Source organism: Procambarus clarkii, chromosome 72 (assembly GCF_040958095.1).
Source record: "Procambarus clarkii isolate CNS0578487 chromosome 72, FALCON_Pclarkii_2.0, whole genome shotgun sequence".
NCBI classification, from domain to species: Eukaryota; Metazoa; Arthropoda; class Malacostraca; order Decapoda; family Cambaridae; genus Procambarus; species Procambarus clarkii.
In genome coordinates, this window is record NC_091221.1 from 11619031 (window position 1) to 11643324 (window position 24294).

Consider the following 24294-nt stretch of genomic DNA (forward strand, 5'->3'; position numbering starts at 1 on the left):
AATAAGAAATTCCTTTAAAATAAATGAAGTACAAACAAAAAAATTAAATATTCCTAGGTCTAGTATAGCTCACACATGTACTATATTAGGCCTCATATCGTGTATTAGGCCTAGGGAGGTTAGGAGAGGTTAGTTTAGTTTGACAAAGCAACAAGTAAAATAAAAAGTTTTCCGGTTTGTCCAACTCGATAGTTCAGATTTCTACTTTCTAATTTCGTTGTACGTCGGTATATATATAATGGTCCTCATCGTTACTATAAGTACTACCAAAATAGGAGGCTAGGCTGTGTTTTTTTTATCTATTAAATCTATTAATATTAGCAGTGCTAGGCTATATTAACAGTGCAAGGTTATATTCTTAGCAGTGCTAAGCTATGTTCCTAGCAGCCCTGTAGCTCTCTGGTGTAGGTCCTCGGCCGATATTCGAGGGTCTTGAATTCGATTCCCGGGCGAGGGAAGGGAGGGAAATATCGAGGGAAAGCGCCAAGCCATTGCGACTATATAGTATTTGGAAGGGATCAGGATAAGGATTAGAGATGAGACGGGGGGGAGGGGAAGGAATAGTGCCGATGGTCGGGGATTAAACGCCGACCTGCAAAAAGCGAGACCGTCGCTCTACCGTCCAGCCCAAGGTGGACAGAGACTGATGGGCACGTATCCTTTGACCTGATGCTTCTGTGCACTTAGCAGTGTATTGGTACCCGGGAGCTTGGCAACTGTCGTGATTTGTCTCCTGTAGAAGTGTGTGTGTGTGTGTGTGTGTGTGTGTGTGTGTGAGTGTGGCCCAAGGGGACCTCGATAGGCACAAGCTTTCTGTCTTCGACTGTATTCACCTATTTGTGCCTGCGGGGGTTGAGCTCTGCTTTTTCGGCCCACCTCTCAACTGTTACTACTATTTTTTTCCACACATACAGCCAGGAAGCTGCCCGTAACCGTCTAACTCCCAGGTACCTGAACAAATCCACAAGGGCCGTGACGAGGATTCGAACCTGCGTCCGAGAGCATCCCAGACGCTGCCTTAATCGACTGAGCCAGGTACCTATTTACTGCTAGGTAAAAGGGGCATCATGGTGAAAGACACTGCCCATTTTGTTTCTCGCCGGCACCGGGAATCGAACCCGGCCCACAGGATTACGTGTCCAGTGTGCTATCCACACAGCCACCGGCGCCCTATGTGGTCAAACCATGAGGTGAACTATATTGTTAGTAGCCCTGGGCTATTGTTAGCATTCCTCAGTTATATTATTAGCATTGATAATAATGAAACTTATCAATCCTAAAAATACCGAATAGAATTACATATAGGCATTTGTAGACGAGGCTTTGAACATAATGAATTCTAAGAACTATATTAGCTTGCCAATCAACGCCTTGGATATTAACACTCAGGCATAGAACGGAGACATTTGCTTATGTGGTAACTTTCAGTATTGTAAATAAGTGTATGAGCGCTATGTGCAAAGACCCATATTTTAATTATAAATCTAAGTCGTGAGCTAAATACAGAGCTTCTACATAATTATGACATAATAACAGAATTATGCATATTTAAAATTGCAGTTTAACTACATAGAGGCCGAAGACTAAGAAAAGATAGTGACTTGTTTTTCAGGAGGGCTTCGACACCTGACCTACTGCGCAGGTGCGCACAGAGTGAGTTTTTGTCCGGGTCACGTGATAGTTGGTGGCAGGTAGTGAGGACGGGTTTGTGAAGGTCACCGGACTGAATTCCCGGTTCTTCATTTTTGTTAACAATGCATTCACCAATAATACATTTAAGAGCCCCGCCAATGCCAGTAACATTGTCTACGCGCCATCAATATAACTTGCATCACTATCAAAATCATATTGATGCCATCAGCCCCTTACAATGCTAGTATCATGAGTCGTACCATCAATGCCACTTTTTGTATTATCACATTTAGGCATATGCATGTGCATATATGCAGCTGCCCTAGACTACATGAAGGGGAACACAGTGTGTTTTCAAGCTACAGGCTATTCGCGCTCATGCCACCTCGTGTGGTGGCATAATCTTCTTCAATCAATCACCAGTGTTTCAAGAGCTTGCTACGTGATGCTAAAAAGTCCATCACGACGGATGGTTCGACATACAGGGTTATGTGATCAGACGTCTACACAGACAAACTTAGGATGCATTATGGGGATATCCTCAAGAACACGTGTTTATAAAGTAATTGCAAAGCTCCAGGTACCTCATGCTGGCAGGCCTGACAGTTGAGTGGACAGCGCTCGGGATTCGTAGTCTTGAGGTTCCGGGTTCGATTCCAGGTGTAGGCGGAAACAAATGGACACATTTTCATCCTGATGCTTCTGTTCACCTAGCAGTAAATATGTACATGGGCGTTAGACAACTGCTACGGGCTGCTTCTTGGTGGATGTGTAATAAAAAGGAGGCCTGGTCGAGGAACGGGCTGTGGGGATGCTAAGCCCTGAAATCATCTCAAAATACTGTAACCTCAAGAAGGTCTGAAGGGTCTAATGCAGCCCGTCCTCATAAACAAAGGCCAAAAGTGATTCCATGCACCCACCAAACCCCGTTTATGAATGAAAAACAGTTTACACACGACTCGACTGATGATTTTGAACACTTCCGGAACAAGTACTTCACCTGACAAATTTTGTTCGAACCAAAATGCTGTAAATGATTCACCCATGTTCTACAAATAATCGCCAACAGAACTTAAACACCTAACCGTACCCTAAATATGCACAATATGCCAATATGTAATAATATATATTTGAGAAATTCCTGTTTTGAACGGACAGCATGTTAAAATTGATGAATGCATCTTTGGGGTCGACTGCTGGATGGAATGGATTTGGTCTGAGATCGGGTTGCCTAGTGACTGGTCATTCAATAATGTAGTGCATAAGATAACGACCCAGTTCCTGCCACAGTTTGTACCTGGAGTGCTCAGGATTGGGAGATCAGTCACCTGCTACAGGTAACGGTAACCTAACCTGATCCTGGCAACCACTGTCGCAGTCTAGTGGACGGTTTGTGCTGCTCATATGCATGGGTTTCGGATCTAAACAAATCATACAATTTTTATACATGTGCTTCAGGACTGTGGGAGTCAGGTACTTTCTCTCCTATTGGCCCAGTGTGTTTGGAACAATACAGTCGTCACAACAGAGATGGGGATACCTAGGTCTAATTCAAATTCATCCTTGTTACATGATAATTTTCCTTATTGAATAGGGCCGTAAAAAAATGATGTTAAAACCCAACAACGGTGGCTCCGCCAGCACTGTATGATAAGAGGCAAGATGCTGATCAAGACAACCACGAAAGAAGAGAGAATACCACACAAACCAAAATTGAAGAAAGGCGGTAGACACACACACACCCCTCTTTCCTGCCCCTCAAAAGATGCACCAAGTTACTAATTCATGCTGCTGCCTGGAAAACGACGCAGGCGGGAATTAATAACGCTGCCACCTGCGGGCCATAGAAATGGCGATATATATATATATAGTACCTGCATCAGGAAATCGTGACGCGAAGACACACACACAAGGTCAAACCACCAAAGTATGTCACTGGACCTATTCTCTGAAAGAGGCAGAGATGCGGAAAAATGCCCAAATTCAGATACCAGAGCTAGAAGAGCCAGAAACCAGAACTGGGCCAGCCTCCAAGGAGTCAGAAGGATCACCCTACCTGAGAATGACTTCTGTCAGGAAAGAACCAAGAACAGCTGAACCAGGAAAAAAAAAAAAAAGAGGGGTAAATGCACCTCAAACTCAACAAATTCAGCTGAAAAGCATCTACCACAAGGGCCTTGCAATCTGGGAATGGCTGTGAAAATGTGAAAAAGTAAATATTGTGTGGAAGTAGTAGCCTGCAACATAGAGCAAAGGACAATTTACAGTTTTGTGTGGTTAATTTGAACAATAATTTTAAGAGGCATGTTTGTACATAATTCAAATAAAACGTTTTTTATAAATCATTTATTTGAAAATAATGCTAAGTTGGTTTCCAAGAACGTAAATAAAGTTGAATACAAAATTTTTTTGATTACTGTATTTAAACTATTGAGTAACTGGACTCACCATTTTGGCTACAGAGTCTGGTGGAAGCCTACTGCACTGTTAGATACTAACCATTTTGCATTTTTGTACATAAAATACACTACACTACACTTATCAAATCTTTTGCATCACGAGCAATTCTAACTTTTTTTTTGTAATGATACAAAAGGGAATAGGGAAAAGTTTCTCTTTCATTTGTTTGTTAATAAAAAAAACAAGTTTTTTGTTTTCGAAAGGGAAAAACATTGCCTTTTGATGCATTCACACCTTAATGCACATTTAAATAATTCTTTCACAACATACATAACTAGTGTCATAACTTTCCGATTTACACAGTTCAAGAAAGTAAGCCAAGTGTGATCCACAGTCAACATCATGTTAAAAGATTTACTTTAAATATTTAAAGTTCCAAAACTACTACTTTATCCCCCCCAAAAAAAATCACTAAACATTAACATTGTAGTAACTCACAATAATAAATGTAATTGTGCAAAAAATATTACAGTAATGAAACATAATTGATACAATCAATAACAATAAATTATTTCATTGAGCAAGTAGTGTTACATAACAGTAATTGCATACAAAGTTATGTTACTCTTGATATCTTGGACGAATTATTTCAAAAGACATTCAACATAGTGACGGCCTTGCACAAACCTTGCTAGAAATCCCATTCCATAGTACAAGCCATAAAAGGTATGTATAAATAAAAAAATAATCTACGGAAAAAGAACAAGTGTACTGTATTTACAATAGCATTCACCTACAAATATTCGATGCATTCAACAGCTAATAAATGTTCTCTTTTCTTGAAAAAATATTTTTAGTATAAATCATAAGTGACTAATGCCTAATATTACTAAATATGATTCACATTACGAGAGCAGACAATAAATATTGCATATGTCGTACAGTATAGTATCTCAAATGTAAGCATGGAGATAAAACTTTTATAAGCAGTAAGGCACAAGTCTTGTCAGTTACATATGTAAAAACAAAATAAAAAGAACAATTTAATAATTACTCAAACATATTAAGTCAAACTTCGTCATTAAGATTTGGTAAATCAATAAATTGTTTTAACCATCTTCAAAAAAAAAGTAATTATTTCAGGATAACCTTAATTTGCTTAAATTAAAACTACAAAACCGAGAAAACACGAGAACATCTACACCTGAGACTCTGATAGACCATGTCAAGAACTCACTGAAAAATCAACTGTTATATCACACCTATATTCAGATTTCAACCTTCTTGGCACAAAATTTATGCATCACACTGTATATATCTCTAAAAATATTTACTGGAATGCAGCATTAATACTTTAATTTATATTACTAGAAATGACAAACGTACAAAATTTACGAAAACCTAAAAATCCATCACAAAATTTAATTACTGTACTTGATATTTTTTCTATACACTTAAATAATGGTAAATAAGTAATCTGGAAAAGTAATAAAAACCAGTTTTAAAGAATCTTAGCCTTAAAAACACAATTGAAATATAATTAGCTAGTTTTATTTGACGTACCATTTGTATCTTGTAACACATTCACAAGATTTGAATGCATAGTTAAAAGAAATTGAGTCAAATAATCCACTGCTCCCATCATGTATTCCTGCAACTTCTCTGGCGCTAAAGATCCTCTGGAACAAACAAACGGATATTTGTACAAGACTATGGAGCAGTGGAGGAAATGAAGAGATGAACATACACTGAACAAATCCACAAGGGCCGTGACGAGGATTCGAACCTGCGTCCGGGAGCATCCCAGACACTGCCTTAATCGACTGAGCTACGACAGGGTTAAAAAGGGTTGAAACCGAAGTTCTACTGAACTTACTGGATCCTGTAGCCTCTCCGAGGCACAAACAAGTTTTTTACACCCCCCCTTTGCACCCGAGCTATGTCAATAGGCCGTTCTCCCTCTTCGCCCTTACATCATCCTTGTGGATTTGTTCATTTGATGCATCACGTTAGTGTGATCTCTGTGTGTGAACATACATTATCAAATTAAAATGAGTCAGTATAGGGGCATTTAGCTCTCACAAAAGAGTATGTATGTTATTAAACAGTATCACTTGTAAATCAAGTTTAAAGTATTTAATTAATAGCTATAAAAATAATATTTTACCAGATGAACTTAATCATTCAAAGAAAATCTAATGTTGAATGTAATGAAATGCCTCTTTTTTTGGCAGGTCCTCTTGGTGGCTCCCCCTAAGCTAGCTGCCTGGTTAGCTCCAAGACTCACTGCAGACCAGAAGCAGAAACTGGTTCACTCAGAGACAAAGGCAGTCTGGGATACAAGATCAATCCAAACCAAAAGGAAAAGCCTCCAAAACAAGCAATTATATACAAAAACATTGGCAGCCCTATTAACTAAATGCTATTATTAGCTAACCAGTTACTCTTCCACCAGCAAATGGCAACCCAGGGCTCCAGCCAGGCAGCTATTGTATTTCAATTCAATCATGCACCTGGAGTAGTTTTCACAAAAGCTCTTCATGCTCCTCCTTGGCTTATATTTCATTTAAGTGTTGGCCTGTTTGTGTTCCCCAGATACTGTTGAAAATAGTCAACATCACCAGTGGATATCCACCCGACAGCGTCGGTGCAGAACTCCTCTACTCGAGCGAGGAAGCTCTGGAACAACTGTTTGCTCCAGAACGCTCTACGAAATGCAGGCCTAATCATCACGCCTACCCAGCACTACCTGGCTGTTAGAACCATTTTTGTCAGCCGCACCAGCATCTACATCGCCTCCCAGGACCATGACACTATACTGAAAAGCATTAACATCAGGAACCCTAGCTCTGACTGCTGTCAAAGTTGAGTCATCAAGAACGATGACAACCCGCCAAACACACACCAAAACTACGACGTTGGTACAACGTTTGAACAAGTTTTAACACCTAACCAGTTATGACAACCAATATAGCAAGTTGTAACAACGTTCTAATAAGTCATAAACACGTTAAGCCAAGATGTAACAATTTTAATAAAAGTTGTAACAAACAGAAAATAGAGATAGTTTCGGTTTGTGTTTCCAGGGAACCTACGGCCGACTCTGAAGGCGAGTCTCTACAGCTACAGCAGCAACCCAATTCATTCTCATTTCTCCTTTCACACTATCTTACATAATTTTCAAAGGTACTTACACAAAGACTTTTGTGCTGAGAAACTTGTGAACTTCAGCTAGATATGGAGACGATACATCTCTGACTGGCAAAGACGCCAACTTCTAAAGTTTCCACTGCAAGAGCGCCATAGTGACTTGCTGATTGAGTCAGTCCAGGCAGTGAAGTCTCAATCTAAGCACATGGAATGTGTGTCATGAGTATGTTTCTTTTACAGAATGGAATAATTTCTGAACTGAAAAAAATAAAATTGTGTTCACTGTGCTGAATAATACAGTACTCAAAACTTTGATTAAAAAAAAAAGTAATAACATCATTATTTGGGTAGATATGCCTAGTCAGGAGTAGCTTTACGAGTTCATGTAAAAAAAATTCCATAATCTTGGCATTCTGTTGTGATCTCATTCATTTACCTCTATTTAATACATTACCTTTTCTTTCATAACTGGAATATACTGAGCAGCTGACTCAATTGCTGCCATGAAATAAATAGCAACTGCCTCTACTTTTTCCAGCACCAGAAGAAGATAGGGTCCACCAAGCTCACAGCCTCGACTGTAGTACACTGGAATATTGACTGCACACCATCTGTCGAAATTCAAAATACAGCACTGTATATAGTTAAGACATTATCAGGACTTCCTTGAGAGGAAAAAAACAATACCCTTTCTTCTATGCAAACTCCTACATACAAGGGGCATAACTGGCTGACTTTTCATGGTGTTCAAAATAAAACTTGATAAACACCTCCAAAGGATATCCAATCAAACATGATGTATTAATTACATCAGACCGAGCAGCCACATCCAACAATCTGGTTGATCAGACCACCAACCAGGTGATCTGGTCAGAGACCAGGCATCAGGGACGATGATCCTAGGAACCAATGCAAGGTAACTAACTGCAAGATATCCCTCATATTTTTTTAGCACTGCCCCTCATTTTTTCTTAACTTTTATTCTAGTCATCACAAATATTATATAATAAATTACCTACTGAAAATTATCCTCCTCATTAATCTAATACAATTAAATACTGTTTGACGATTTCCAATAAATTTAGAGTATATTGTCCAGTAGTTTGTCAAAATATTTCATGCTACCATATACCAATATAAGCAATCAATAAACAAAGCTACCTTACTTGTAAAACAGAATTAACAGTGTTTTAACGGCTCTACCAAAGGCTTCAAGCCAAGGGACCAGCCCCAGCCTCTCCAGTGTCTGTCCCAACTTCGACTCTAGAGAATAAAAGTAATATTTAATCAATAACTAAAATTGTAATGAACTACAAATTATTTGTATATATACATTACTATAAGCAATGGCTAGCACTACTGAACTAGCATAAGAAATTAAAATGGATTTCTGCACATTTTATTTGATAATCTTACATAAACTATCCTGTACAATGCACTTGGAAATCACATTTCTAAACAAGACAATTTCAACTACAGTATGAATAAGCACAAAAAGAACAAATTTAATTATGAATATTACATAATGCTTTCCCTATGCTGTCATTCTTTGGATGGAATGCAAGAAGAATAGATACAAGGCTTCAGAAACTGGCAAAATATGAATACGTCTTACCATAAAATGATCCTGCACTTCTAATGTCCCAAAAAATAGCTGTTAGTAAGAGTATTCCCATAAGTTTCATCACATGAGGAAGAGGCGAGTTGGCTTTTACAGTCTTCATTTGTTTCAGCAATACCTGTAAAAGTCAGTGAAGAGATCATATTCAAATAGGATTATTTCAAATCTTGGCAGTGCTAAATAATCTACATGGCATAGAAATATGTTGACTCCACAGCCCGCCATGAGCCTCGCATTCCCTGGTCATAGCAGCTACAGACAACCCAGCAGCAAACAATAAGACGACGTGAATGGAATAAAAAACTTGTATGGCAACTTTAATTAAAGATATTTGATAAGACAGTTACTTGAGGGGAAAATAACACATGGAGAGCAAATTAAATGAGAATTTTTAAGTGTAGCATGTGAAAGACTCGTCAAGGAATATAGGAAAGGATAAGTCATGATAATTAGATCTAGTAATCAGTGTTGATACATTGAAGTAAACAGAGAAGGTCAACAACACTGGGCAGCCTTGTGAGTGCTGGTCATTAAGCCCCAACCCAAAGCCAACGCATCCATAAAGCCATCGAGCAACATCAGAGGAAAGCACCAAGAAACTGAACCCTGAAAAGCCCAAAGAGGAAGCTGGACACACAGCAACTGACAAAGGGCAATTGGAGTCTGAATTCCAATTAAACTAATAAGTTTGGTTAAACTTAAGTATTACTGAATGTCTTAGCTAATCAAACAGATTTTAGATCACCATACTATTTGAAAACATACTTCAACAGCTAAGTATGTATACATATATACTTATATACAGCTAAGTATCAAAGGTTTAATTTAGCAGCATTAACTGATACACAACTTACATTTGTTGCATCTGTTGCTTCTGTAACTCCTGCTACAGATCGGGCTTTGTGAGACATCTGTTCATTGGATACTGCAAATCCTTCAATTGCATCCTTCACTTCTTTTCTCTGCACTCGCAGAGACTGACTGAGAACCTTCCATTCTCTACCTGCCAAAATAAACAATACAAATTTTTGGAAATACATTTGTCATTCAACTTTACTTTTAATTTAAAAATAATAACAGTCATATAACAAATATCAGATAACCATAGTATACACTAATTGTAAAACATCCTTAACTTCACAATACCTTGTCATTATGTCCATAATCATTAGGTAATCTACATTTTAAGTTGGCATATGCTAACACCCTATCTGAGGCTAGAATTTCTTGTGCCTATTGATCAGCCAATTATAGTCGCAAGTCAACACCTCATAACTTAACTGACGAAACATCCTCAAGAAAATGTTCTTTTCGCCGTCTTAAATTTATTAGAATAGGGAGGGAGAGCTCCATTATTCCTGCCATCAGAGGGGGGCTACATTATTTCTAACATGGCTTAAAATTTATCCTACATATTATTCCTTTAGTTAAAATATTTGCTTCTCACAAATTATTTACATGCTGTACATCATATTGCAATCAATAAAGAGCATCCTATTCATATTTCATGTGCCAATGTATGAGTATTATTTCAAGCTGTAATAACCTATGACTACAAAGTTCATATCTCCACCATACGACATACATTCATATTAGAAAATGAATCCATACAAGAATAAATACCAACAAGACGATGTAGAACCACTGTACTTGGATGAAAAATTACAAATGCTTCGAGCCTCTTAAGTACTATATAGTTGGGTTATTTGGCATAAAGTATAAACACATGTTAAGCTCAACCAACCTAAATGGTGTAGTAAGATGGCTGACTGGGGTAAGTGCTTAAGATACAGCTGTGACCATATATTCCAGCACTGGAGATCCTGAGTGAGGCACTGAACCATACATGTCACTAACTGTTGAGGAGACACTAAACTTTACTATCTGAAACAAATTGTACAATACTGTGTATGTATATCACATGGATGTATATATACATACATACAGTACATATATATTGGATACAGATAATATATTTGCCTATTGAAATTGAAATAAGTTTATTGATGTAAAATACACACAAAGTGATGAGGCAGCTCAAGCTATTCTCACCCCATTCAGTACATCGTGTTAATACATACATATGCACACATCACAAACAATAAACATATTACCAAACATTCTGAGAGATAAACATATACATTTCCTATTTGCCTATTAGTACATTAATACTGTACTTGTCTTTCAACTAGCTCTCAATACATAATGGAATGAAGTCTTGACAGCTTACAACAGGTATTTAAAATTGTACAGCATATAATAATAATCATTACTACTCCAATTTGCACAGTCATGGTAATGATAGGCACCTCAGCCAAGATGCACTAAGAACAGATAGAAATGTAATTAAGATACCCAAAATGACACCATTCACTCGTTAAAAGTTTTTCACCCCTACATATTGCAACGTCACACAAGGCTAGCACTGCTATACTCCAGAAATAAATCCCCAGCGGGACACCTTCACTTCATACAATTAAAGGTTAAGTGCTTCCCATCACTTGTCACTTAACACATTTCAAAACATTCATTAAGAAACTGATCCCCATCTAGCCTTCATCCCTATCATATTTTGTAAACAGTTCACACTCAATCTACACTTCTTCAGGCATTCACTCACCGAGTCTGTCCATTATCATATTGCACCGGCTTGTCTTCAAATTCTCCCCACCTTCAAATTCATTCTTGGGCACTAATCATTCTTTCATTCACTATGACCTAATCATCTATACAGTATATATACACTACTCAGTCATACGATTTAATGGCTTCTATATTCCTCATGTTCCATTATGTTTTTATTCCTTATTTTAATGTCATAGTGTCATATATGCATTTTCCTTCCTCGCCAGTGCCTCACATCCATACACAAGACTAGGACTACAACTAATGCGGCTCTAGCTGCCTCTCTTCCTATCTTCTTAACTAGCAGCTTCACTGCATCATTTTCCTTCCTTCATTTACTCTAATTTCAACTTCTGCACTAATTCTTCTTTAGTCAATTATGCAGCCCCTGTATGTGAACAGAACAATGACATCTAGGACTTCCATTCACTCATATCGTATACATCGTTTGATTTTCTATCACCATTACATTTGGCAACATGTGAAGAAGATTGCAAAAATAAATATCAACAGAACTCCAAACTATTCTACATACAGTATATCCCAATCATTATCTGCTAAAACAAATGAATCATCTTCATAAATATAATGTGGAAACTCCACATAGTCCTATCATAAAAAAATCTCTCACCAATTTATAATAGCAGTCTTCTTACCTTTAACCTCTCTCATAACTCAATCTATAATAACATTTAATAATTATTGTTGGGTATTTCTACATTGACATCAATCCTCAACACATTCACAAGCTCAATTCCATCCAAAGCTCAACCCCCGCAAGCACAACTAGGCGAGTAAATGCATAATACTTTCCAGAGAATATTTCTATTCCCATTATCATATACTTTATAGGTAGATGCTACATAAACTTTATAATGAAATCTTCCTTACATACTTCCTCCATTGCCACAATGTAAATGTCTGATCCACCTGACTTCTCACTACAAAACCTGTTCGCTAAATTCTCAAATCTCTTGCATTCTTCAAATACCTAAACTTCCATAGGAATTTAGCTACAGTATATTATAATCAGTAAACCACTATCTTCATAATCTAAGATTTCTAAATAACTAGCCAATTTCATTCAAATTTATTTAATTATATAGTTTCAAGGTGTAATATATTAGCGTGTCAGTTATTTACACAGTACTGTACTTCCCTACAACTGATTCAAATATTATAGCCATCATAACTTCAATACTGAAGATATTTCTGGTAGATAGGGTGACTAGTAATAGAGGAATATGAACATCTGTAAAATTAACTAATGCTATAAACAGGATATGTAACACCACACACAGAAATCACAATAGCGTGATGCATCAAATGAACAAATCCACAAGGGCCGTGACGAGGGTTCGAACCTACGTCCGAGAGCATCCCAGACGCTGCCTTAATCGACTGAGCTACGACATGGTTAAAAGAATTGCAACCAGAAGTTCTACTGAACTTACTTGGATCCTGCAGCCTCTCCGAGACAAATCAGGACTTTACACAATTCCCCCATGCACTCGAGCCCTGTCAATAGGCCATTCTATCTCTTTGCTCTTACTTCATTACACTCGGCTCAGTCGATTAAGGCAGCGTCTGGGATGCTCTCGGACGTAGGTTCGAACCCTCGTCACGGCCCTTGTGGATTTGTTCATATGTAACACTTAGATAAATGGTTATTGACTAAAAACTAGCAAATCAATTTGAGTACAATGAATTCATTCACTTCACGGGGAGCCGGTCGGCCGAGTGAACAGCACGCTGGACTTGCGATCCTGTGGTCCTGGGTTCGATCCCAGGCGCCGGCGAGAAACAATGGGCAGAGTTTCTTTCACCCTATGCCCCTGTTACCTAGCAGTAAAATAGGTACCTGGGTGTTAGTCAGCTGTCATGGGCTGCTACCTAGGGGTGGAGGCCTGGTCGAGGACCGGGCCGCGGGGACACTAAAGCCCAGAAATCATCTCAAGATAACCTGGTTTATGCTATACCTACTGTAAATCCAGTCAATATTTTGTATGGTACTGTACATAAATAACTTGTTTAAAAAAAATTAGTCTAATTATTAATATGGTATACTCAAAGGCTTATTACATGATATACATTTCATAAAAAGTAAACATTTTATTTCTTAAATCAAGTCAAACAAAGAAAAAGACTCACTTCTACTTTTAGTGGATGGGAAACATTTGGATCCAAGCGACGAAGGAAGGATGGGAAAAAGTTGCGCAGGGTTACCTCAGGACTAGAACTAAAAGCTGCTGTCTGAAAAAAAGTAAGATTAATTTTGTTTAAATTAATGAATGCATATTTTGTGTGTAATGAGATGAAGGCTCAATGGATACCAATATTTCATGGGACAACCCACTTTCATAACATGAACAGAAATGAAGAGTTTTGAAGTGGAATATGTTATTGCCCGTTTTATTCACTCGGCTAATTCAGCTAATAACACAATCTCAAAAACCTAAACTACAGGTACAACAACAGATTGCAAACACATTTTAATTTTAAAAACACACGGCAACCTCACTTAGCCAAAGCCAATTTAATGGTTCGCACTTTAACTAACACAGTAAAATTAGACCGAGTACAATATAAACGAAATTCAATTCATTAATCTGGACAAATGCACCAACTGCCTTCTCTTACTACGTATATAACTGGATCATCTCAGCAATGGCTGGTACTCTCCTTAAGAAACCTTCTTGCACACTCTCCCCATGGGCCTAGAGTCTCAGACCCTATTGGAATGAAGTTGTACCGATCTAATTCCCTGTAATTGGCTGACTAATTGGAAGAAAATATATAAATATAACTTGCAACCAAATCAACCTATCCAAACATTATAAATAAATTAAGTTTGAATGAGTAAATTTTGTATTAATGCAACCATCTATATATGACATTATAAAGTTTTATGTATGACTGAAATTAAGAAATTGTCTCACTATTCAAAATGACTTCCACCAACCTTGCTTCTATTGCTTGTTTTTCTATCCACCTCCCTTTGTTTTATACACAAACCATCCACACTATGTTACTGAATAAAGAAAGAAAAACACAAACACAGGGTTTTCTAATTTCAGTTGTAAATAACTTAGAAAATTGCAGGTAAGCAAGTGGCAAGGACCCATTACCCAATGGTGGTGAGATTGTCCTTGACTGTATCCACACAACTGAAACTGGTGGTACATTGTCAGAAAAAACAATGCTTATATCCACTCCAGCACAAAATAAGCCTATCAAACAATCTTTAGAACCAATAAATGACACCGGAAAAGTTGCATATGTATGAGTTTTGACGTGTTGGTGAGGGAGACATGACAGGAAGCAACACCCTGTGCCCCAACCTTCCATGGCTTGTATTTCCCAGGTCATCTGCAGTGTCATCAAATCTAGCCAGCATGCAGTCTACCTTTGGCCTCGTGACATTTGTAGGTATGCTGCATTGGCCACAGTCGTCTGCAACATGTCTTGGACTGATATTTGGTCTTGGAGGAGTTTGGTGTTCTAACAGAATTGTGGTGGCCCAGTATTTAATGTCCTTGGTCTCAGTTGGTCAGCTTTTGGATAGATTCATTGGTGATTGATGCTTTTGGTTAGTCCAGCTCAGGATGCATCACCTGTTGTGTCTGGTGGCGGATCTTTGCTGCTACCTGTCTCACTTATTGTACCTCGGTATTGTACCTTGTGTGTATTGTTGTTCTGTTGAAGGCTGGCAAGTTATGCTCCTTTATGTGTGATGGGAGTGTTGAAAAGTCTTAAGCCCTTGATGTTGACAGTTCTCTCTCAGTGTACCTACTGCACCTCTGCTTTTCAATTGGGCTATTTTGCACATCCTGCCAGGCCTACTGGCTTCATGCGATGTAATCTCCATGTTTAGATTTGGAATTAGTCCCTCTAATATTTTCTAAAGTGTAGATTAAGTACATCTCTTGCCTGTGCTCTAAAGACCACAGATTTAGAACTTTAAATCAGTCCCAATAATTTAGATGACTTAAGAGTAGATTCTAGCAGTAAATGATCTTTGCATGCTCTCTAGGTCAGTATTTTCTCCAGCTCTGAATGGGGTTGTTAGTGTGCAACAATATTCCACCCTGGAGAGCACTAGTGTTTTGAAAAGTATCATTGGTATGGCATCCCTTGTTTGGATGGTTCTCGTTATTGCACAGGTAATTTTCCTTGCAGGTCGTGACCACTACTTTACTGTTTTCTTTAATGGTCTTCCAACATGATTACTCTTAGATCCTTTACATTGTTTTTTTTGTTGTATAATGTTATTTGATTCCATTTTACAATGGTTAAAATGCATGCCTTTGCAAAGTGTAAACATCTACATTTCTTTCTTTTAATGCTTCTGTGCTTTTGTTATCTTGGTACAGTAAGTGCAAAAGGTAGGACCTTCCCACTTTAAATCCAAGTTGACCTGGGTTGTAAAGTGCCTTGTTCTCCATAAAATTAGAGATCCGACACCTAATCACCCTTGCAAACACTATGAATTGTGTGTGATGCTAGTGATTCTGGTATTTCACCCATATCCACACTTTTGCTCCATACCACACTGAGCACTTGTGCTACCGGTACTTTGCATATATTTATAAATACCTGTACAGAGTTCCAGGAGTCAGTCCCACGGCAAAATGCAAGGGCATATTATCAATTTCTCTTTCAGAGTCTGCTGTGCCCATCTTAATATCAGTTATACTGTCCAAGATGCTCTTGCCACTTCATCATCCCATTAACTAGTTCTTATAATTCAACAAGTCTGTGCAACTCCTCACACTTGCTTGACATTTGTTACTAAACATTTCTTGTATACACACACACCACATGTCACTAAGGTTGTTTACTCAAACTCTTTCTTACTCCAATGTCACTTATCAACTCTACTTTATTTCCCTCATCTACCAATTCTCTCCTTGTAATCTTTTATACGTTTACATAGCATAAAGATGTGATCAGACAAGCATCCTGATATTACTCACTGTGAATGTATAACACCCAAACCTTACCATACTCTCTCCCAACTCGTCAAACTACAGTAACTGCATAATTTGCATTGTACCATGCATATTTATGTGTCATGTTAAAAATATATATAGTATTAATAAATAATAATGGCTAAGATCCTTCCTCTAATTTGTTTTTGTATGCCATCATTCATGTTAAATAACCAATAATAATAATAATATAAAAATTTAAGCAAAATAAAAAACCTACCTTAACTTTTGGGTATAGAGCAAAAAGTTGCCTCTGAACAGGCTTGGGTAATGATCCAGAAGAACACCAAGTGAAGTCCAAAATGGTGAAAAACTCGCGCACGCCTAAAACGTCCCCGCAGTCCTCAGCTCCTCCACCTCCTCCGCCTCCAAATACAGTGCTTCCATATTCTACCACATATGCCGAATAGTTCTTCAAGCCAATTAATGGTACCATTAGTTCCATCCATACTGTAAAAAAAAATAGAACATGACTAAGTAATGTACCCAGATTTTCATTTAATATGTTGAAATTTCAACTGCAGTGTCTTCAGAGATCTAACCCTTCTACTGTGCAACACAACCTGGGATGTTCTTGCTAATTATCCACAAGACGTGTGACATGGCCAGGGATGTTTTTAAGTACAGTACCACGTAAAAATTAAAACTTCTGTGGGTACACATGGCTCACATCTGCTTCCTTAGGCCTCCAGTAAACAGACACCATCTTGGAAAAATAAATCGAAGTGACCGGGTGAGCTAACTGGTAGTTAATAAGAGTACTGCTTGGTGTATGAAATGCCAAACAATATTATACTTGGAATGACTGAATATGTATGTACTGTATAGGAATTAACTGAACCAAATTCAATCCATGGAATCAGTATGATCTTAAATTACAATGCAACAGAGATGGCTAGAAACACATAACCAAACCATAAAGTATGCATATTAAGGATACCAAATAAGCAACAAAACCATTCGATATCCTGACCAGGAAAATCTAATTACAAGCACAAATTTATTTAAAAAGTATCTTGAGACCCTAAATCAATTAGAAATACTTTATAGAATTTTATCTTATTCATATTTATGTTGGGGGCGAAAATCGACCGATTTTTCGCCGCCAGCGGCGAAAATTGGCCGATTTTTGGCCGAAGTCAAACATACACCCACCTTTCAAACCAACACTAAAGTCATCCAGGCCTGACTGTCCGACAGCCCATAGAAGAGAGAGACACGCAGGCGTCTGATTTTGAATGGTGTTCCGTAGCTCACAATAATAAGGCAAATTCATCATACCAACATGTGGGTGGTTTATTGACAAGATCTGAAGAAATACAATGCATATTTAAAGTTCATTCTTAAATCATAACAATGTTACTAATATAGTACTGTATTATACTTCTACAATAGGTTTAGATTTCTGTTCTGTAGCTTAATAAAACTATAAAAATATATTTTTGTCATTTAACCCTTAGATAGCAGTTATCATGCTTTGATTCACGGGGTAATGAGGTTATCATGTAACGATTTAAACAATTTCTGTCTGGGTTTTCACATGTCTGATACGTATATGGATATAATAGCTCTGTGGTTGCAATGGAATTAACCTTGACAGATTAAAAAAATCCTGCTACTATTTCATGGTTACATGTACTAGGAGGAGCCTGCCATCGTGTGCGCACACCACATTGGTAGCTTGCGCCTTTCTTTTAATCTATACTTTTGCCAATATGGTGCCAATTATGCCATATGTAATCACCCAGAGCCTAACACCATTGTATATTATGTTCATATCCTTTTTCACTACTCTATGGTTGTAATGGAGTATACCAGGAAAATCAATCATCAATTAAAACCTGTTATTGAAACAATTGCGTTATATGAGTTGCGTGATTTATCAAGTTATTGAACATACAAGAGACATGGTAAATGAAGAGAAACAAGTGGTAAACAATCAGCGAAACACCCGAGGATAAACAAGAAGCATCAGCAGAACTGGACACCGGATGTTGACCGACGCCAGACACCCTACCAGAGCACGTCCATCCAGTGAAACAATAAATATTCACTTATTTTTTAGTTTTCTTACATTTTGCATACAGATTTATAGTTCTATAATGAAAATAATTTGTCTTTTTTGACCATAGACATGTATGAGTGATTTCTGCATAGCTGCTGTCTAAGGGTTAATCACTAATAAGTGACATCTGATCTAGTCAATTAAAGTACTTTAGTACTTTAATCGCCTGTAATAATTTAATAATTTAATACTTTTGCCTTTAATACTTTAATTCCCTTTATAATTCACAAGCATGACAAACATACCATCTTCAGGAACTGCACTGTACCCTACTGACATTTCAATATAACCTGTCATAAAATCCTATCTGGGACCAAACAAGGTAATTATTGTTGTCTTTACAACAAAAATAACCTACAGACTTTACAGTTTCCACAACTCTGTAAAGAAATATTGTGGTCTGTTACAGTCAATGAAATAACTAAAATCAATGTGAATTAGGTTAACTTAATATTTAATTAATATAATTCTCAAAAAGCTTTACGGTTTCTTCTGACAAAGCTAATTAACAAAATTATTAATGTTTGAATTAACCCTTAATTCTTTGTTTGACTTATGTCACACATTTTTTATCATACTTATCAAATTGCTTTTGTACAAATTAAGGTCTAATTTTTAAGGACTTTCTTGTAATTCCAAACAGCAAGTTTGAAATTACAAGAAAGCTAAATATATAGTATAGAAAAAGTTGGACAAAACTTCAATGTACCGATGCACAGATAGGAGGATCTGCTCACGATCACATGCTATCCTGCACCATCTTGTACAAAAGCTGAACACATTTACTTTGATTCAATAGCTGCAAAACAAGACAGTATTACAGCTTCACAGGAAAAGCTTTATTTTAATAACAAATAATGAACATACAGTATAACTTTTACATGAAAGCTTTGTCCAGCCTCTTGTCTTATCACAAATGCTTCTTAGGACTTCTGCACATCCCTCTATATCTGATAAAGACATACATAGACATAATTTCATTCTTTTTTATAATGACCATACCAACATACACCACATTTTAACAATGGAAAAATGTACATGGAAATATCCGAATTCTGGCTAAGTGCCTTCTTCTCATAATGACTGACTTACACACTGCTTGAGAAGCTTACCTGAATAAAAAGCTTATACCCTGCCACACCAAGACCTCTGACTTGCTCCTGCACCATAGATGATACACAATGCTTGTGAAACGCTGCTAGCACAGTATCACTACAGCCAGAGTGTGTGCTAATCAGCAGCTGCAAACCAAAACACAGTATTTAGATTAATGTCCTTTATCTTGTTACGTTATGAATGTTCCTGTATTCAAAGCATCAAAGTTTACTAAAAAATACTTTATGTACTGTGCATACTTTACATTCTTATAGGAATTCTTAGTTATTATAAAGATCAAACACTTAGGACTGTGAATGCCAGTCAAATTTAACATCAATCAGCACACATATCTAAATACAAATATTAAACATTTTCTATCCATTTCAGGGAAATGTGAAGTTTATTTGACATGTAATACCATAGTGAATAAAGTACGAGACAAAATGAGAGAATTATTATTACATAGGAGAACCCAGAAGTTTTATATTTGCCTTCAACAACATTTCACAACCTATCTTGAGATGATTTCGGGGCTTTAGTGTCCCCGCGGCCCGGTCCTCGACCAGGCCTCCACCCCCAGGAAGCAGCCCGTGACAACTGACTAACACCCAGGTACCTATTTTACTGCTAGGTAACAGGGGCATAGGGTGAAAGAAACTCTGCCCATTGTTTCTCGCCGGCGCCCGGGATCGAACCCGGGACCACAGGATCACAAGTCCATCGTGCTGTCCGCTCGGCCGACCGGCTCCCGTCGGTAGGGAGGTTGAGTAGACATTACCAATAATCTGGCAGAGTTGATTTGGTAATGTCTGGACATTACCAATAATCTGGACATTACCAATAATCTGGCAGAGTTGATTTGGACATCTGTTGCAGGTGGTATACCTCTAATGGAAACAAACACCTTGCAATAAGCTGACACACTTCGAGTCATGCATTGTTGCTCTAATATGCCTTACCCTGAGAATAATCTGAGCTGTCAGCCATAATGCAACTGGAGACATTACAAGCAGAGGTAGTCCATGAAAAGTGAATCTCAGACAAAATAGTTAGTTCCCTTCTATAATACTGTAGCTTATGTCAAAGCTATTACTTCTTCCTGTGTGGATCATTTAACATTCTACCTAGGGAACTGATGTGGGAAGCTGTATGTCTCCCTACCCAAAGCTGGTGATACACTGATATTATGCCAGTATTAAAATTAAAATACAACTTATAATGAAGTACATTATAATTTATAGGTTAACCTGAACTTGTTCTACTCAAATGGGGAATTACACAAGTTCACAAAATAAAAATCTTACCTTCTTGACCTCTGAACTTAGCAGAGATGCTGGGAATGATGTAGGATGACCTCTAAAAGCAGGATCTGGGGAGTGGATTGGATTGACGCGTACATTTAAGTAAGAAGCCAAGTCTTTCAACCATATAAGAGGAGAATCTTGAAAACGCGACATAACCACATCAAGCAGATTCTGCATCTCTCGTACATTCAGCTATTCGAGAAAAAAATTAAGGAAGTACGAGTGAGTTTTATACAGAGTCTTATCTTACAAGTAGATACAGTAAGCCCTCACTTTTTACAATATAAAGTGCCATTAGGCTGATACTGTAATAAATTTGTTACATTTTAAAATAAGGCTGCCTTAACTGAAGTTGTGCAGGAATTTTTTTTACACACATTAAAATACATTATTGCATCACAGCGTCTTCAAACGATGGGTAAAACTAAATCCAATCATTATCGAGTTTATATATCAACTTTATATATATAGTACAGAATATATTTGGCTGGTGAATGGTCAGAGAACTCCATAATAAAAATTCATGTAGGTGCTGCATTAAGAAGTAATGTTTTAAAAATTCAATGTTAAATGTAACGAAATACATCTTTCTGGAGGCATTTTAATCCAGGCCGGACCCTGGATTGTACCTTGATGAGGTTCTGGGAGTTGTTCTATTCCACATACATTCTAGTGTAGAGTGTAATACATTCTACAGTTAATTATTCTTTTAGTGTACCGCAAACAAAGATGACATTCGGAGAAATTCTCTTCCAATTAAACCAAGATGCAAGAGCACTAGTCAGATGGATAGATGCCCCAATCAAGAAAATAATCAATGCAGAATATGCAGTCATACTTAATGAAACATGTCTAAATGAAAACCTGCTGCCAGTATACACTAATTTATATTTATTTGTATTTAATTTATTATTTACATGCAGCATACAAGGACTACTTGTCACAAGTTCATATATACTGTGGCTACTGTGACTGTTCATATATATACCGTCATCTTTATGTACTTAACCCAAACAACTTTATCATTGTGTTCATTGCTGTCTTATGTGCTAGCCATATGCTGTATTGTGCCTACTAATTTTTGTTAAACTACCATTCAAGCTGTCATTGCAATCAATCTGAGCTACCTATGTGCTTTAATATACCTACAATTTTCTCTCATCTTTTATTTTTGTTTTCTTGCTATGTAACTTATCATTTTATAAATTTTGCAAGTATTTACCTACTTAAAATTTTCTTAGATTAAGGACCTGCCCGAAACGCTGCGCATACTAGTGGCTTTACAAGAATGTAATTACTATGCTATGTATCCTCACAATCCCAATGTACCTTCTTGTATATATATAAATAAATAAATAATGTATATTAGATAAACTTTCATTCAACTCTCTGTCTGTGTGTCTTTCAAGTGTGTCAACTCAACTTGTCTTGTCTTACCCTGCAGACAGCCTCCTCCAAGGTGCCCGGCTGATGTGGACCAACATTATTTTTCTTCTCCGGTTTCTTCTTCTTTGGTGCACTTGCAGCTTTAGGCGACTTGGGTTTGCGATTCTCCTTGCCAGTCACAACCTCAATTCCTCCTGCAGGAAGACTTTTTTTAGTATTTATATTAAATACAGCATATCAGATTAGTGATTACCTAGTAGGTAACATTTTTTATATTTGATAAAACCACTAGACATGTGCAGCAGTTCAGGCATAGAGTAAAAATATATACTAAATGCTCACCATATGTTCTTTACCTGACAGGAGGATGTGGAAGGAGGAGTGCAAATGGAAATTGGGAAACCAACACTAACTAAGAGTGACCGAACCAGACATAAGAACATAAGAATAAAGAACTGTAAAAATCCTATTGGCCCATACGAGGCAGCTCCTATTTGCCCCATACGAGGCAATGTACCATGTAGGTTGACCAGACCACACACTAGAAGGAAAAGGGACGACGACGTTTCGGTCCGTCCTGGACCATTGTCAAGTCGACTGTTGACTTGAGAATGGTCCAGGACGGACCGAAACATCGTCGTCCCTTCACCTTCTAGTGTGTGGTCTGGTCAACATACTTTAGCCACTTTATTGTGACTCATCGCCTGCATACTATGAAGGTACGGATGCTACTCAAGATGAACTGGGAAGCTAATGGCAGATATTTACCAAACTGCTTCATCTATTAACAGTTTAAGTTAGGTACATAAGAATGAAGGTAATGGCAGAAGGCCTACTTGGCAGCTCCTATTTATATCCACCCAATCTCATTCATGTCTAACCTACGCTTGAAACAATCAAGGGATCCTACTTTTAAGAATTTTAAGGTTAAAGAATTCATATTTAATTATGCAAACTGACAGGTGTACTGACCTAGTTGTGCTTGCAAGGTGTATGTAGTGTGGGCTAGACTTAGCCAAGAAAGATGTTCCTAAAACCTTTATAACAGTCTGTAAACTACAGTTTAATATATATATATAAACTACCTCTATATACCTCATCATAAAACATTGTTTACATGTCTTAGTTAATACAATAGGCTGGACCGTCCTGTAAACCAACCTTACCAATTATAAATCAAATCTACAACAATATCAGTCAACTAGAACCTTAAAACACACTGGTAAAGACACACATAACCCTTCACCATAACAAATAACATTCCCCTAACAAAATATGGAACAAAACACGAAGCAAAACATATTACAGACATTAACATAGCCCAAGTACCCGCAATACGACATACCTGTTAGAGTAACTCGTGGAGCTGACTGGATAAACTGTTTCTTTTCTTCTTTATTTAGTTTTCCATTAGCAACTGAGGCAGCTTTACCTTTCTTGGAGGCCTTGACAACCAGCTCCCACTCGCCCGTCGCTGCCATGTTGGACCACTGAGCACGGCCGCCTCACAAGTCACTGAAGTAGCCACCTGGCGCTCCAAAAGTAGCGAATTGGTTATAAAAGTAGCCCAATTTTTTGTTTTAGGTGAATGGGTTTCAAAGTTATATATTATGATATATAGAGTACACTACAGGATGTATTATTAACATTATTTCAGCACACACATTCTCTCTCTCTCTCTCTCTCTCTATCTATCTATATATATATACCAATATTACCAATATTTTAAGTTACCAATATTTACTGTATGAAGCATAATGGTTGTGGAGTCCTTCCAGGTAGATTAACAATATCTTAGATCAAAAAACGCCAATTTAATACACAATGCGCTGGCGTGTGTTCGCTTCTGTCTGCAAAGATAATAGAATTGCGAATAAATATTGAGAATAAGCTAAAATTATGAATAATAAAATGGCACATGAGTGTATTATATTGAAATACAAAAGTATTTTTCAAATATGCGAGGCGATTCACCCTTATACAATTGAATGAATTAAATAAGTTTGTCTTAACATCTTTCAT

The 24294-nt window shown here is 37.4% G+C and overlaps 1 protein-coding gene and 1 long non-coding RNA gene across 2 annotated transcripts in view; one reads left to right on the top strand and one right to left on the bottom strand.

Annotated features, from left to right (window-relative positions):
• The window catches only part of LOC123773720 (uncharacterized), a 46483-nt gene extending 39134 nt beyond the window's left edge, over positions 1-7349 (top strand). Inside the window, exon 3 of the long non-coding RNA XR_006774857.2 lies at positions 6267-7349. This is a non-coding gene — a long non-coding RNA (uncharacterized lncRNA). The remainder of the gene's footprint in view (positions 1-6266) is intronic.
• Tmem214 (Transmembrane protein 214) lies at positions 307-23782 on the bottom strand. The gene is given in 15 exon segments (XM_045767586.2): positions 307-5711; positions 7227-7291; positions 7293-7379; positions 7637-7793; positions 8349-8445; positions 8798-8921; positions 9658-9806; positions 10548-10659; positions 13580-13681; positions 16640-16869; positions 17575-17728; positions 19597-19725; positions 20887-21078; positions 22324-22466; positions 23618-23782. Coding segments are annotated over 15 exon segments (2016 nt in total). The 5' UTR covers positions 23754-23782; the 3' UTR covers positions 307-5572.
• Between the last annotated feature and the right edge of the window lie 512 nt (positions 23783-24294).